The sequence below is a fragment of the Ictalurus punctatus genome, chromosome 13 (assembly GCF_001660625.3).
Source record: "Ictalurus punctatus breed USDA103 chromosome 13, Coco_2.0, whole genome shotgun sequence".
NCBI classification, from domain to species: Eukaryota; Metazoa; Chordata; class Actinopteri; order Siluriformes; family Ictaluridae; genus Ictalurus; species Ictalurus punctatus.
In genome coordinates this window covers 13900609-13915780 of record NC_030428.2, presented here as the reverse complement: position 1 = coordinate 13915780, position 15172 = coordinate 13900609, and the positions used below count along the sequence as shown (strand labels likewise).

General features: G+C 38.4%; 1 protein-coding gene across 4 annotated transcripts in view; it reads right to left on the bottom strand.

Moving 5' to 3' along the window:
* The window catches only part of cacna1g (calcium channel, voltage-dependent, T type, alpha 1G subunit), a 126276-nt gene that overhangs the window by 43880 nt on the left and 67224 nt on the right, over nt 1-15172 (bottom strand). For all 4 annotated transcript variants that reach the window (XM_053685392.1, XM_053685391.1, XM_053685389.1 and 1 more), the window contains exons 18-20: nt 10085-10153; nt 6275-6459; nt 552-678 (exon numbers count right to left, since the gene is read on the bottom strand). In XM_053685392.1, coding sequence (XP_053541367.1) covers nt 552-678; nt 6275-6459; nt 10085-10153 — 381 coding nt within the window. The remainder of the gene's footprint in view (nt 1-551; nt 679-6274; nt 6460-10084; nt 10154-15172) is intronic.

Below are 15172 nucleotides of genomic sequence, written 5' to 3'. Positions count from 1 at the left end.
TTAATGTCATAAAAAAGTTTATATTATATATTTCCAGTTTGATGTTCAGTGATGAAGTAGAAATGCTTTTGTTTGTGGTGAGTGAATGTGAGACTAAAATGAGGTTTTTTAGAATTCAGTCAATGTTAATATGAATTAATAACATTCAATAAGTTAAGAAATCTTAATTTAATCCTCAGAATTTAGTTAATGTGTTAATGTTAAATTATTATTTATTTAGTAATGTGTAACAACTTGTTGAAATGGAGAGAATTACGTTTTTATTTGCATTTCCTTCAGAAATGTGGAATTAATTATTATTAATTAAAAAGAAGGTATAAAAGGCAGAACCACCAAACTATCAGTATGGGCATCGGCCGATATCACACTGAACATCGGTTATCGGTATCGGCTGAGAAATTTAGTGTCGGTGCATCTCTACTCAAAAGCTGTTGGCTCACACAATATATACCATTTGATATTGATAGGCATGTATATACGACAATGGTCACACCATATATTGTATGTTGTACCTAATAGAAAATCATTATAGTACAGGAACTTTAATTCACCTGAACCCCCAAGATGCCGAAAATAATGAAGAAGGCGCAGCAGATGACCACAATGTTTCCAATTGGTTTAAGGGATGACATCAGAGTTTCAACCACCAACTTGAGCCCTGGAGCCCTGCTGATCACCCTAAAGTAGAGACAGGACACAAAACTGATTATAACCCTTAGTAACAAGGCAGAAGATATTGGCTTTGTTAATCTTCAATGGAAAGTGAATAGATAAAGGCTACATTAAGCTATATAAACAGATGTATTGGAGACACAATCATTAGGTAGGTTACAGAATGATCATGCCAAGGGAAAGTGTATGTGCAGATGGCAGGAGATTGCCCACTGTCCAGAACTGATCTGTGCCCACTCTCCATCAGTAGCCCTGTTCCAGCCAGAAGAATGTAAGAAAGAGGAGCTCTGTATTCCCACTACCACTACAAGAAGAGTGGTACTCCATACAGTTCACCTACTATAAGGTGAAGGGCAGTTTGGCAATTAACACAGAAAATGTGACTCCTTAATTTATACTTTCAGCTTGCTAACATGTCATGCCTTTTCAGCAAATCTGTCACATACAACAAAGAAAAGAGACAGTCATCAGTGTAGCAATGTGACTGAGCAAAACAGCTGGAGCAACAGCAGAGCTATCATCCCCTTTGTGGTGGGCCAGCACACACAGCAGCACACAAACACCCACACACAATAACACAAATGTAAAGACATAACTGTGTTTTTTCATGACTAACTCAGGTGCTTTTAAGTGGTTCTGCCAGACATTGGATCGGCAATTAAGAAAGTTTAAAAGAGTACTGCAAGATTCTTAGGCTGTATACTATAACAGATTCAGAAACATGGCAGTACCTCTTGTTAGTCTGAAGAATAAAGGCTGCATAACTTTTCATCTAGCAACAGGGATTTCCTGGTAGAGCTCTAAGCTAAAGCAGCAGCATCCTGATTTGATCCTGAGCTTTGATCTCCTTAAGAAGTGCCCTGTTATTATATCAGTGTCAGAAGATGGAAGGAAAGACCATGATAAAGAGACAAATCTGATTTAGTTAAAGCAATCAGTTGGAAAAAAAAAAAAACAGAGAGAGTTCCAATAACAGATTACTTCCTCTTTCCTTGATTTACACTAGATCTTCCCAGAAAGCTTGCGTGTTTATATTAGATCAGACAATCAGAAGCTGTTATACTTGATGTGATAATGTCAGATAAATCATGGAATTGACCAACGACAAGAAGGATCAACAGGTCGAGACATTTACTGATCTGTGACATTTCCATGTTCAGGAATATGCTCCTTATGAGATTTTACCCTTTAACTGTAGAGGGCACTGTTACCTGAGATGCTGAAATGTGTGTGTATAAGCGGCCATGCGACAAATGATGATACCGTAAGCACATCAATGAAGAGGTCTTAAAGAGAGCAATAGGCATGAAGCAGACACTGTAAGAGATTTGACTTTTGAGCAAAAACTCTGTTGAGCATATGAGAATGTAAGACAAGTTGAATCGCTTCTAGTAAAGTCTAATGTGCTGCCCCAACTTGGGGAGAACCATAAATATGGAGCAGACATGAATTTAGAGTAAGCACTTGTTTGCAAATCCCAGTGGGAAGTATGAGGATAACTCGGCCAAGCCTAAAGGGACCAGCAGAAACACAGAGGCTCCTGAATTTAACTTCACATGGTTCACCGCAACAACACAGCTTCTGCTGTCACTTGAAACATGATGAGCATTCACTGTATTCAGATTCCGTCTCCCCTACACAAGTCTATTTTCTCTGTAGAAAAAAAGAGTCTGAATTAACATCAAGTACAGTATGGAGAATCCACTTGTTCCTGAGGCACAAGCTTTCATTAATTACACGATGCTGAAGTTGGGCTGGGCTGACTGGATAGCGATAGAGAGAGAGAGAGAGAGAGAGAGAGAGAGAGAAGAGAATGCCACTGTTGTCCTACACACATACATACACTACTGATCTAACCAGCACAACTAAAGGTAGAATGTGAAGACAAAGAAACAGCTGATTTCAAATGTAATTATCTGTATTTGTGTCTGTTTATTGTTTCATATGCTGCTTTCCAATTTTCCAATGCCTACTATCAGTCCTAAATAGTATCCAAGATGAGAACTACAGTAGTATGTCCCAAATCGTAGTATGTTGAAATGAGTACCCCAAAGGTACCCGGATGCTCTACTATTTCCAGTAGATTTCTGAAGTGTCGATCCATGGACATTTTTTCAGCAAATATTGCTCACAACCCCTTGTGCAAGGGAGGAGGAGCTTTGTGATGGTTTGATTAGACAAATTCAGCCTGTAAACATGGCGGACCTGCGTCTGATAGATCTGCGACGACCTGCTGCTTCTCTCAGCAGTAAGGTAGGACACATTTTAGAGAGGTGTAAATTAAATGTGGACAAATAAATGAAGGGAATGGTAAATTAAATTATATAGTATAAATTATATAAGGAATAATGAATGAGGAAATGCTGAACTGCAACGAGGAGTTTGTTTAAGGTCACAGTGTGTGTAACAAGGCAACAACGTTCTCTTCCGTTACATGACATGTTAGTGTGTCCCAGTACTTGCATACTCTTTTGCTACACACTCAAAAGTATGTACTTCTTCTTCACAAAAAACGTTCATAATTTTAGTGCATAGTATAAGTAGGTGAATTGGGACGCAGTAATATATTCATATCTGCATCTTTATTCAGATTTAAACCTAAAGGGTCCATGGCCTAAACAATATTTTATTTTTTATTTTTTATTTATTAATATACCCTATACCCCTGGAAACACTGGAAAGTTCTTAATTAGTCTCAACTAAAGATGTGGTTTTAATCCAGCTCACACAGTTATCATTTTTGTTTGTACCTGCCTGCTCGATTTTAATAAATTGAGTTTTCCCAAAATATAAACAAACTAGCAACCTAATTTAAACCACTGAAACCTTTCCTGGATGTTACCAAGTAAGCATGAAAAAACCTTGTAAATGCAACACACTGTGACCTACACTCAGGTTAATGAACCTTATCTTTCTTTGTCCCACAAGCCACACATCTGACCACTTGCCCTCATGACAGTAAAAACCTCCTGCTCACATAACCTTTTTGTTGCACCCTTAATCTCATGTTGCACATTTCTAGTCTGGATGCTCTGTCAAGATTTTTTTTTGTCAAGACAAAACCTGTATACAGAATAGAGAAACAAAATGGACAGAGTTCTCTATCATGTCTTGCCTCCTCTCCTGTCTTGTTCCCTTGCTTCCCAACACACTCAGTTAATCTTCAGAAATTACAATTTTAGAGGCAAAAACAATTACACATGCAATTACCTAGAAACAATAACGGATTAAAGGTGTCTCCAGAGAACCTAAGAAACTAATGAGACCATAATACAAAACCAATTGAACCCATCTGTGTGCCTTCCTTTTTGTTGCTCTTCCTCTTGATAATTACAGCAAATATGCAATACAGGACAACTAACTCGTTTCCGCGCATCTGTAGAGACGGTAGCTTAACAAATGAATCAGAGACAGGGTGAGCACTCCGAAAATTTATAATTAAGGAGGGTTAACGAGAACAAATGTTAATAAAGCAGAGTGTGGCTACAGGATCTCGACATCATGCTGTATGTTGGAGGTCAAATTGGACTCATCCTAGAGAAAGGACATATTAAAAGAGCCAATGATCTAAGAAGAATGAATGTGAGCACACAGATTTTCACATCATGTTAAGGTTGATTTAGACAAACTGGTGGCGTTTTGTGCAACATCGAGCAACCAGCGGGTCAGACGATTGAGGACTCAACATGGGAGAGTATGTGGACATATCAGATAACCCAGTCTACTACATTGCAGTGACATTATTAATATCTCTGATGAGACATGGTCACAAACATAAATGCACACGCAGTCACAAAATAACACACTTCCCCACTAAACTCTAACACACTGATAAATAATCCTACCTTGAATCTGCATTAGCAAGCCGCCCACATATGGTGTATATTACCCAGCCCTCCCTGCACCAGGCACATCTTTACTGGGGCAGCTAAGCTTGTGCTGCGGAGACTTTTTATGACTTTTTTTTTTTCTTTTGATTTCAACTTGGACTCCATGGCTGAGTGTATTAACATAAAACCCAGAGACTGAAGAAAGGTTTAAAAGTCAAGTAAATCTTTGAAAGGTGTCCAATGATGCTGAAGCCCGCATGCAAGCAGTAAAATGCTCCGGAGCGTTTTGGCGGCTGGCTCGGCTGTGAGCGAGAATAACACACCTTTCTAATGTAAACTCTGCAGAGCTGAAATACGGAAACACACGGCACAACATGTTTTATTCACGTGGCTTTTGGTACTTCAGGGAATCTACTGTGTACAACAGCAAACTGTGTCCGTACACATAATGGGGAACATGCACACCAACACACACACACACACACACACACACACACACACACACACACACACACACACACACACACACACACACACACAGACTCTCCACTCAAACAGTACTCTAACCCAGTATTCATGCTAAAACTGCAGTGTCAAAATGTGAAGAAAACCAGTGGCATAGCAGGTATAGGGAAAAAGCATTGGAATGGAGTGTGTGTGTGTGTGTGTGTGTGTGTGTGTGTGTGTGTGTGTGTGTGTGTGTGCGTGCGTGCGTGCGTGCATGCGTGTGTGTGTGGTGCAGGTCTTAAAAGTATAATCAGTGATTTTGGCTGAAGATAGGGGTGTTAAAACTAAAGTTGAATTTGGTGTTCCCCATAAATCTGCAAAATCTACACACACCCAAACTGCACATGCTCCCTAGGGTAGATCTGAATGCTAGTGCAAGAGCTGGTGCCTCCTTGTCCTGAGCGGTTAGATGTTTGTGGTCAGTTGGTTTTTATTACATTTACAACACCTGTGTCATCACAGTGACCAGAGTCTGTCCTTCGAAGAGATGTTTTATTGCCAGCTGCCAGAAACTGAGAAGACCGTCACATTTTAGAGTATAAAAAAAAATAATTGACCTCACCTTATTAAAACAGTGTTAGTAATTGGATCAGCTATAACTCGCAGTAAGATGCACTCAGCAATTCTGCCTCCATTGCTGGCCTCACATCACCATAAGAGAAATTTCTTCTGATGGACAACATCATAAAAATGAATTAAGACACATGCAGATTCTCCTCTGTGATGTCTCTCTGAAAGCATGATCATCCACAACCTTCACACATGGAACACAGGCACTACCTAATCAACAACAAACATGGAATGCAGTTCTCAGCTGGAATGCGGTCCCTGAAAACACACAATGTCTCACAAGTGGAATTTTCTTCATTTCTTTTTCTGCTTTTCTTCAGGAATACAACAATGATGATGTCAAACCCACCCTTCATCATTATTGTTTTAAATCCCAAACACTAGAAAACTACAGATCAATGCAGGAAGAGGATGAATGAATGATGAGAGGTTAGATCCAGTAGAAGCACTTTGCAGTCAAATTGGATGAAGATTAGATTTCGTGCTCCTCTTGAATATTTGATCAGTCTTTCAGCTGGCTTCAAGAGGTTCTCTTTACAAGAAGCGAGGCATGAGGCATATGCACATGCACATAACTGTAAGATAAGGCATCTCATAGATTCAAGGAGGAAATATGACCTTTTCAGAACATAGAGATAAGAAAGCAGGAGAGTTAGAACTGAGCCAATTTGCAGAACAGCAGTATAACTACATACCGGAGGGGGCGAAGAGTTCTCAGCAGCCTCAGCACACGCAGCATGCCCAAGATCTTAGTGCCACTGTTTGAAATCAAAGACACCAGTATGTCAATGACTGAGATGAGCACCAGCATCCCATCCAAAATATTCCAGCTGCTCTTCAGGTATGACTTCTCTCCAAAACACCAGCCCAGGGCCACCACCTTCAGCACACACACACACACACACACACACACACACACACACACACACACACACACACAAACACACACACACACGCAAGATGAGCAATCACTAATTGAACTAGTTCAGAATATATTACATGTATATAAAATTTACATGATATTACATGTAAGGGATAAAAGACGCGTAAAATTGAGAAAAAAATTCCATGCCAGTGTGGTGTTATATGTGGTGTCCTACGTAAATCACAGGCTCATCGCAGCCCCAAAGCTGATTCATCACTCTATAACAGCATACCCTAAAGTGTTTAATAATTACATTTAATGTTATGAAACATCTGCAAGAAAAATGACTTCCTGTTATTACTTATAGCAGCTATAAACAGCCGTTTTCTCCTCAGTCTCTTGTTTTCCTTTCTCCTGAAGTTAATAAAACAGTAAAATGTCATGCTTGCCATGTTAGAGAGAAACCGGAAAGAGCTAAGTCCCTGATCCTGAAGACTCTCTCATTGGGGAAAACCTGCTGACTGTTACAAATAACTGAAACTGGAGACTCCTTCCTTAAATGTTACATAAATATCTTCTTACAGAAATGTATACCCTATACCCGTGATTATAGTTTTTCTGAATTAAATAACAACACGTTTTCTTATTTTTTTTTAATTTATGTGGAGTGTCTGCCATACAAGTCATTGTATATGAGCTGTTACTATAGAAACAACAACAACAATAATTGTGAAAACATGTGAAATAATTTAAACATATCATTGTATGTCACAACCCGAACTACTATCAGAATCATGCTGTTATAGAAAATTTATCCACACCTTCTGATTTGAGAATTCAAACATTATGTTGCATTATATTATATAATATAATATAATATTATATTATATTATATTACAATGTAGGTTAACATACATAAACTTTGTTAAAAAGAACTCAAAAGTGTGACGTCAATGCCAGAAACAGCATTGCTTCCGACTCCTAGTAACACAGAGCGGCCTACAAGCATGTCCACCGTCTACAACTCCAAGAACACAGAGTGGCCTAAAAACAGCACCCAACAGCAATCACAAACTCTCTAATACTCGCCATCTTTCTGACTGCACACACTTGGACTCAATTACTGCCACACTACACAGGACTCTCAGTGTATACGTTTATTGTGAACAGTCTCGGGGAGTAATGGAATACATGTAATCAGGATACAAAAAACTGGTAACTGTAATCCGTAACAGATATGTCAAAAAACAAAGTAATCAGATTACAGGTATCCTTTGAGAAAAAAAAAAGAAAAAAAAAGGGGAATATTATCAGGATTACAATTTTTTCATTTAAAACAAAAGTAATGAATCATTTGACATAACACAATATAGTGTTAATAACAATATAGCTGCAATATAACAATATAGCTGCTTGATTATAGTTCTGGTTCTCTCTTGTCAGTCGTGACTTACATGAGCAACCTCATGGTGCAAAGTTAATTTGGTAGAAATGAACACAAATTGTTCTCTGAAATGCTTTTGTTAGGGTGACCTTACATCCTCTTTTTCAGACCTTAAAAACACGTCCGGCCGGGATTTCTAAATTTGAGAAAATGTCTGGGATTCAGCTTTAGTGTTATGTTATGATGTGCTCATGGTCTAATACTGCATCATGTGTGCACATATTTGCATTGCTTTAAACCCTCTCTGTAATTCCCGCCTTCTCACACACCAACTGGTCGATAATAAAGCGCTTGCAGCAACTATTGGCCAAATTCCTGCCTCTCAACCATTAGCCTACTCTTAGCGAACGCGCTAAGGTGAAATGCTGTTGTGTACGCCATTAAACAGTTGCTTGACAATAGCAGCAAATTAAGCTGTCCTGAAATTAAACAATACCCATGGCCATATAAGGTCATTTTTAATTTCATGTTATCACATTGCTTCGTATTACATGGCCATTCAAATGTGTAAATGATGGCAGAAGGGGCAGAAGGTGCACTCATGGCATCTGATATTTATTTTATTCCATGGACATGCAAAAGAATGTAGGAATTTATATATATTTATGTGATGCTAATAGTGCTAATAGTGTATTCAAATCTGCATTCATAGTAACACTATTTTGAACGCATTAAGACATGAAAAAAAAGTGTTGTCTTTGGAAAACCAGAATATGGGCACCCTAACTTTTGATGTAATGTTACCCGCATCAGAGACAGTGATCTTTTATTCATTAATTTATTTATTTATGTTTATAAAAACAAATCCAAACACTGTACATGTTTAAGCGCTAAAATAAGCTCTAAATAAAAGTATTTTAGATCATATTGCTTTTCTCTTGACTTTATTTATATATGTGACCTTGAAGTAATCCAAAAGTAATCAGATTACATTACTTTCATATTGTGGTACTTGGATGACATTACTGATGACATTTTTTATGAAGTAATTTGTAACACTAACGGAATACATTTTTAAAGTAACCCTCCCAACCCTGATTGTACCTGTGAGATCAAACCGTTATTCGGCTCAAGTGTTCGTGGTCACAACTACGTTTCTGGTTGTTTGGTTTATGTCTTTGTCTTTTGCCCAGTTAACTCTGTTTGCACATCGCCAGACTTTTGCCTAAATTCTGACTTTGATTCTGCCTCATGTTTTAGATTTGTTTGCCTGTTTAAGAATAAAGATTCTTAACCTGCAACTCTCGCCTTCTCTGCCGCCTGACAAACGGTATTGTGTATTTTGGCAGAAACTTAACCATAATCTCGTGTTTTAAGTGCATATTTAAAAGACATGCTTCTTAGTTTCTCTTAGGATCTTTGCTGTACTACAATGGCAGTTATAAGCTGAGCCTGTGCAGTAACTTAATGGCACAATACGTTCTAAGATGAGCTCACAGCAGCAGAAGTAAACAAATCCAGACAAAAAATAGGATCATCTCCCAAAAAAGCCTTCCCCAGGAGAAATGCGAAGGCTCCTAACGCACTGCAAATGAATATATCAAATATCGACGCGATCAAACCCGCACCTGAACAAAGGCACGTCAGGCACACAGAGCCGCACCCCTGCAGCACCCCTCCTGTCTCTCTCACTCTTTGCCCTAGACACTTTTTGTAAGGCATTGTTAATTAACCTCCAGTGAGTACAATTATTCTGTAGCATGATTTTCATTTGAAATCACTTGAGTGGGTGTGACCTGGCATATAGCAGCTCTCAAAATAGAATACCTAGACCTCACTGAATGACACCTGTGAACTTTTCTGGCTTCTCTTGAGAGGTCTCAGCATGTTCATCCATTTCAATGCTAGTCATTTGAATATCTGGCAGACAATCCTTTCTGCGTAGTACTAACAAACGTAGCACTGAGAGTTGAAGGCACATCTTAAAGGTGGACTTAACGGCTGCCTTATCTTGAGTCTGTTGGAATTTTTAAATTTGGCTATTTGAGGGAAGCTGAAGCTGTCAGAGGGGGAACACTCTTTCAACCTTTGTCCAAGTATCTATGAATGTCATGAGTGGGTCTGGCCTGGCCATGCTGATCTAAAGCAGAAATGCATTGAGCATTATTTTTTGTCAGGCAGGGCTTAGAACCCCACCCCCCTATCAGAGATGACCAACAAGCCAACACCCAAGCAAATGCCAGTGTTACCTCCTACCTTTATTGTCATTTCAGTCACGAAGATGGCTGTGAAGATGTAGTTGGACACCGTCAGGAATATACGCTCCTGTGGAGAGAGCAAGACGAGGAAAGAAAGAGACGGCTTAGTCATTGCAGTATCACACATAATGCAGTGCTCACTGTTTATGTGTGTGAGCATGTGAGCCACATCGCATATTAGAGATGCCTCCTGTGAAGTTAGCTATGGCGCTGTGACTCTGCCCACGCGTAGAGTACTCCAAATGCATTAACATCTCACAGACACACACAAACACACACACAAACATACAGGCAGTACATGAGAAACTGTTTATCACATTCAATGGGTACATTACCCATTTACCTTAGTAGGTAATGAGGACCATAGTATTCCTACCCCAAAGAAATCAGTTCCAATTTGCAACTTTGCAGGGCATGAATCAAACAGGTTAAAAATGGAAATGCACAGTGTAGTTATTAGCAAATCTGTGAAAAGTAAACTCTTTAAAAAACAACTGCAACTGCCAAAAACTCTCAAATAACACTCTTAGCCAGTTCTGTGAATATTTACTTTCTGTTGCTGACAATCCCCTCTGATGCCAAGACCATACTACAGCTCCCTCAGATCTAAAAAGCTCTTTGTAGAATTGAATGATAAAATTTTAAATCCTTTACCACTGTACAAGTAAAGAATAAACATGAGAGACCATGACATTATAGAAAAATAATCAATTATTGGATGGTGTGATGCCATTACCATCCCAAAGCTAATTTTGATTTTGCAACAATGTCATATCCAAAAGTGTTTTATTCCTCCACTCCACTTTTAATTTGCCAATGATTATTTTTTATTCCACATATTTACATTTGTATATTTACATTTACTTTTGTGCAATGTCCACAAGACAAGTAAGTTCTGTTATCCATCAATTTTCCATACTGCTTATGCTACATAGTGTCACAGGGGAGTCTGTAGCCTACCAGGGAACTCAGGACACAAGGTGGGGAACACCCTGGATTTGGAACTACCAATCAGCCTACAGGACAGTGCATATCTGTGGACTGGGGAGGAAACCAGGGAGAACATGCAAACTCAGCAAACACAGAGCAGAGGCGGGATTCAAACCCCCAAAAGGGACGAGGTAAGCGTGCTATCATTAAGCCACCACGCACCCCATTTCCCGTTGTCATTTACGTTATTGCAGCTATAAACAGTCGTTCCCTCAGCAGGCTCTTTTTTTTTCTCTTGAAGTTGATAAGACAAAAACTGCAGCATGTCATGTAACTGAGAAACTCTAACTTGCTAATTCCTCTAATTACTCTCCTGAGGCAAAACATTTACTGACTGTTCATACCCCAGTCTCTTTCCATAAATGTTAAATAAATGTCTCCTTACAGAAATCTTCACCATATCAATGATTATACATTTTTCTTTGTTAAATAACATTTTTCATCCTTTTATAATTATGTGGAGAAATGCTAAAGTATTAGAGTGAGTACATTGATATAAACATGTGATATGAAATACAGTTGACACTACAGTCCCAGCTGCTATAAGAGAATATTAAATCAACACTTTCTGAGCAATTAGATCTGAGAATTCACCAGTGCTGTGGTATAATGACTTTCATATCACAGTAAAAGTATATCTTTTGATATTGTATTTTTCAAAAATAATCACTGATTATCATCTATAGTAGTTGCTTTATCCTGGCCAAGCAGAACAGTTGTTGTGACGGAAGTGATACCCCAGTCTATTGCAGAGTATCACACACTCAGACCTAGGGGCAATTTAAAGTAGTCAAACAACTTACCAGCATGTTTTTTTGGACAGTGAGAGGACAGTGGAGTACACTGGGTGAGAACCCACATACACACAGGGATAAATACAGCACAGACAGTAACCTGACCGCAGGATTAGCCACTGAACCCTGAAGCTGCTAGATTCAATTATAAAATGGGTTATATTTCAACACTTATGTGGAAATGCCTACTTTTTTTTTTTTTTTTTTTGCTTAATGCCAGTAAATTAAGAAATTACTACTTGAAAAAAGGACTTAATCAAATTTGATAAATTCATCATCATCACCCTGCTAGAATATGCTTAACATTGATGAGCCTTTATCAGTTTAAGTTGGTGTGATCGATTGCACACAACAACAGACATCATACAACATTTAATTCGTTTTCATCATCAATTAATAAGTTAACTTTTAATTGCAAGGCTCTCATTTTTAGCTAGTTGAGAGGAACCCACAGATAAATCTCTGCCATTACACTAATTTCTCTTGTGTCAGGTGTATACTGTCTCTTTGCCTTGCCCTTTACCAGCCCTGCTTTGCCCTGGATAAAGGCATTGAAAATTAGCTCCATGATCATATTGCTGGCTGATAATCAGATGCTGCCTATACTCTGCACTGCTTCAGGTAGCATTCACACTTGTTACTTGGCTTACAATAATGCTCAAACTTACATTTACTAATCAGGCTATGGAAAACATTGATGGTAAAGGTTTTGTTTTTTTCTTTTATCATAGCTGTCACAAACTTAGCTCTGGACCTGAAGCCCATAATAAAGGAAACCATATGCAAAAGTTTGAGAGAGTGCTTTGCTATTAAACTCATGGGTCAGGGAAAGAAAACGGCACTTCGACAGGCCATTTCCATCTCTCCTCTTTATTTATGCTGCACTTCCAGTCCTCATGATTGCGTTTTACAGCATCTACACAGAGCGCGTCAGCTCCATACTGTTAGAGAGGGTCTGACATCATATCTGCAGCATTTGTGCCATGTGCACATGTTTTCATTAATTTCATTCATGGTCTGTAATGTGTACTTTTGCGAGGTCATGAATGAGGAAGACCATGCCAGGGGGCTTAACTGCTGGATCCCTTAAAGTCTTGGTCACTCACCTCTAGCCTAGCTCTATCTGTCAGTGCTTCTAACTGTTGAAACCCTGCTCTCTCCAATATGCACAAGCACAGAGTAAGGTACTAAATAAATCTTACTACAATTCCATTTGCGCCACACCTCCACACCATCCCAATATATTCATTCTTACATTAAGTTCTGACATGGCACACTTGCTGAAAAGCACACTTTTTACAGGAGGCTCAGGTGTGGAGTCTGATGGAATTTGTTAATATCTAAATGAAAAACATGTCCTCATATGTTGTATTAATGCCACATGCTCAGTTAGCTACCTGTTACTTTACAGAGACTTCGTCATAGAGCTGTGACTGTTGTAAGGCATGGAGAGCAATGTATCTGATTAAAGTTAAAAAGTTCATACAATTAAATTGAACAGGTGAGGTGAGAGAGAGAGGGAGAAAGAGAGAGTGTCTGTGACTACATGTCAATTAGGCATGTCAGTTACACTTTATTATCACGATGTTAACACTGTTATCAATGTTGAACGGCAATATTATTTTTGAGTTGAAGCATATTTGAGTATGTGTTAAGAGTAGATGAAATTCCCCTATGTGCAATCGAGACACTGGCTTGACTGATTAATGCACTAACTAGTCATGATTTATTCATCTTCAGCAAGCATATTATTCTTGTCAGGTTCACGGTGGATTCTGAGCCTATCTTGGGAAAACTGGGCATGAAGTGGGAAAACAGTCAGGATACGATACCCGGGGTCATGATCTGGCTGCTAAAAAGAAAACTATTGCAATTATTTGGCAATTGTATGCTTTTAAGCCTAACAACAAGATGGAGCTGGAAAATTTCAATAAAATTTGGATCTACTGTATCTGCAGAAAACATGTTACAGTACATTCAAAGATCAGGAACACACATCTTTATATTTACCATCCTGTTAAATGCTGTAAAAGATTATCACAGCTAATTTACGATCACGTTTCCCAACTGATATTTCAGGTGATCCAACCAGATAAAGTCAGATAAAGCCAATCAAAATGCAGAAACATGAGAAAGAAGGGATACATGACCAAAATCAGAAAATTCTTTGCGAAGGAACTGGCTCACGTTGCCTAGATTATTTCAAAGATACAGTATGATTAACCCATTTGACCATAAGTGCAAAATCCCAAGTACTTTGAGAGCAACACCTTCCCGAGTAACTAGAATAAAGTTCATTCTGAGATGGAAGTGGCTGTAAGCATGACAGATGGCCGTTAAGCCAGAGGGCATTGGAGAAAACTACTGCCTCTTTGTGGTCATACCATAAAATGCAGGTTTGAAGGAGTCATATTTTCCATTTTTGTCATTTTATTAAACTCTTGTTCATATGAATGATGGCATTGCCTATTACAATAAAAAAAAACAAGCAATTTTGAAAAATGAATGTTATAAAGGTTTTTGTTACTATTGTGGATACACTCAATGATACCTTTCCTTGTTGCTATGTCAGTACCTTTAATATGAACTTTATACCTGGGCAAGTGCCACACTATAAAATCTAATTAAACATTCAGCAGGGGTGCAGGCTCCAAATATAGAATCTAAATCATAAAGATATATACATAAAGGCGCTAAAACTACATACAAATTGTACAAATGATTTACTTCATGGACATATAAGCAAAGATATAGATGTGTACATTTTTTTCCCTTTATTTTCTCTATACACTTTACAGCTTTACTATGCAGGTTCAGAGAGAGGCAATCAATCCAGAAAGCCTCAGAGGCAAAAGGTACAAAAAGTAAAAGCCAGATTACATACCAAAAAAAGGATAGAAAACAGACTCTCCCATGGTTCACAATGTGTCTAAAAAAGAACAAAACAACAAAACAAAACAAAACAACAAAAAAAAAACGAGAGCTTTTGGATCATTTTTGCCAACAGCTTCAGAATCCTCCACCATTCTGAGTGTGACAAAGAAGGAAAATAAATACCATTGCAACAATGACTGAACATGGTCCATTTGCATTAATTCCTATTTCAAGCCTTTTCACAAGTCCTTTTAGTCCAAATCATAAGCTTCTGAACTCTAAATGCCTACAGCTCTGTTAAAAATGCATTTCAGTACTGCATGACTTGCCACCTACCCTGGGCTTCTTTGAAAAGAAAAAAAAAAGGTAAAATACAGGAAACAGATAAATTTATCATAATGGCCCCCTGTGATCTGTGCTTACTCACA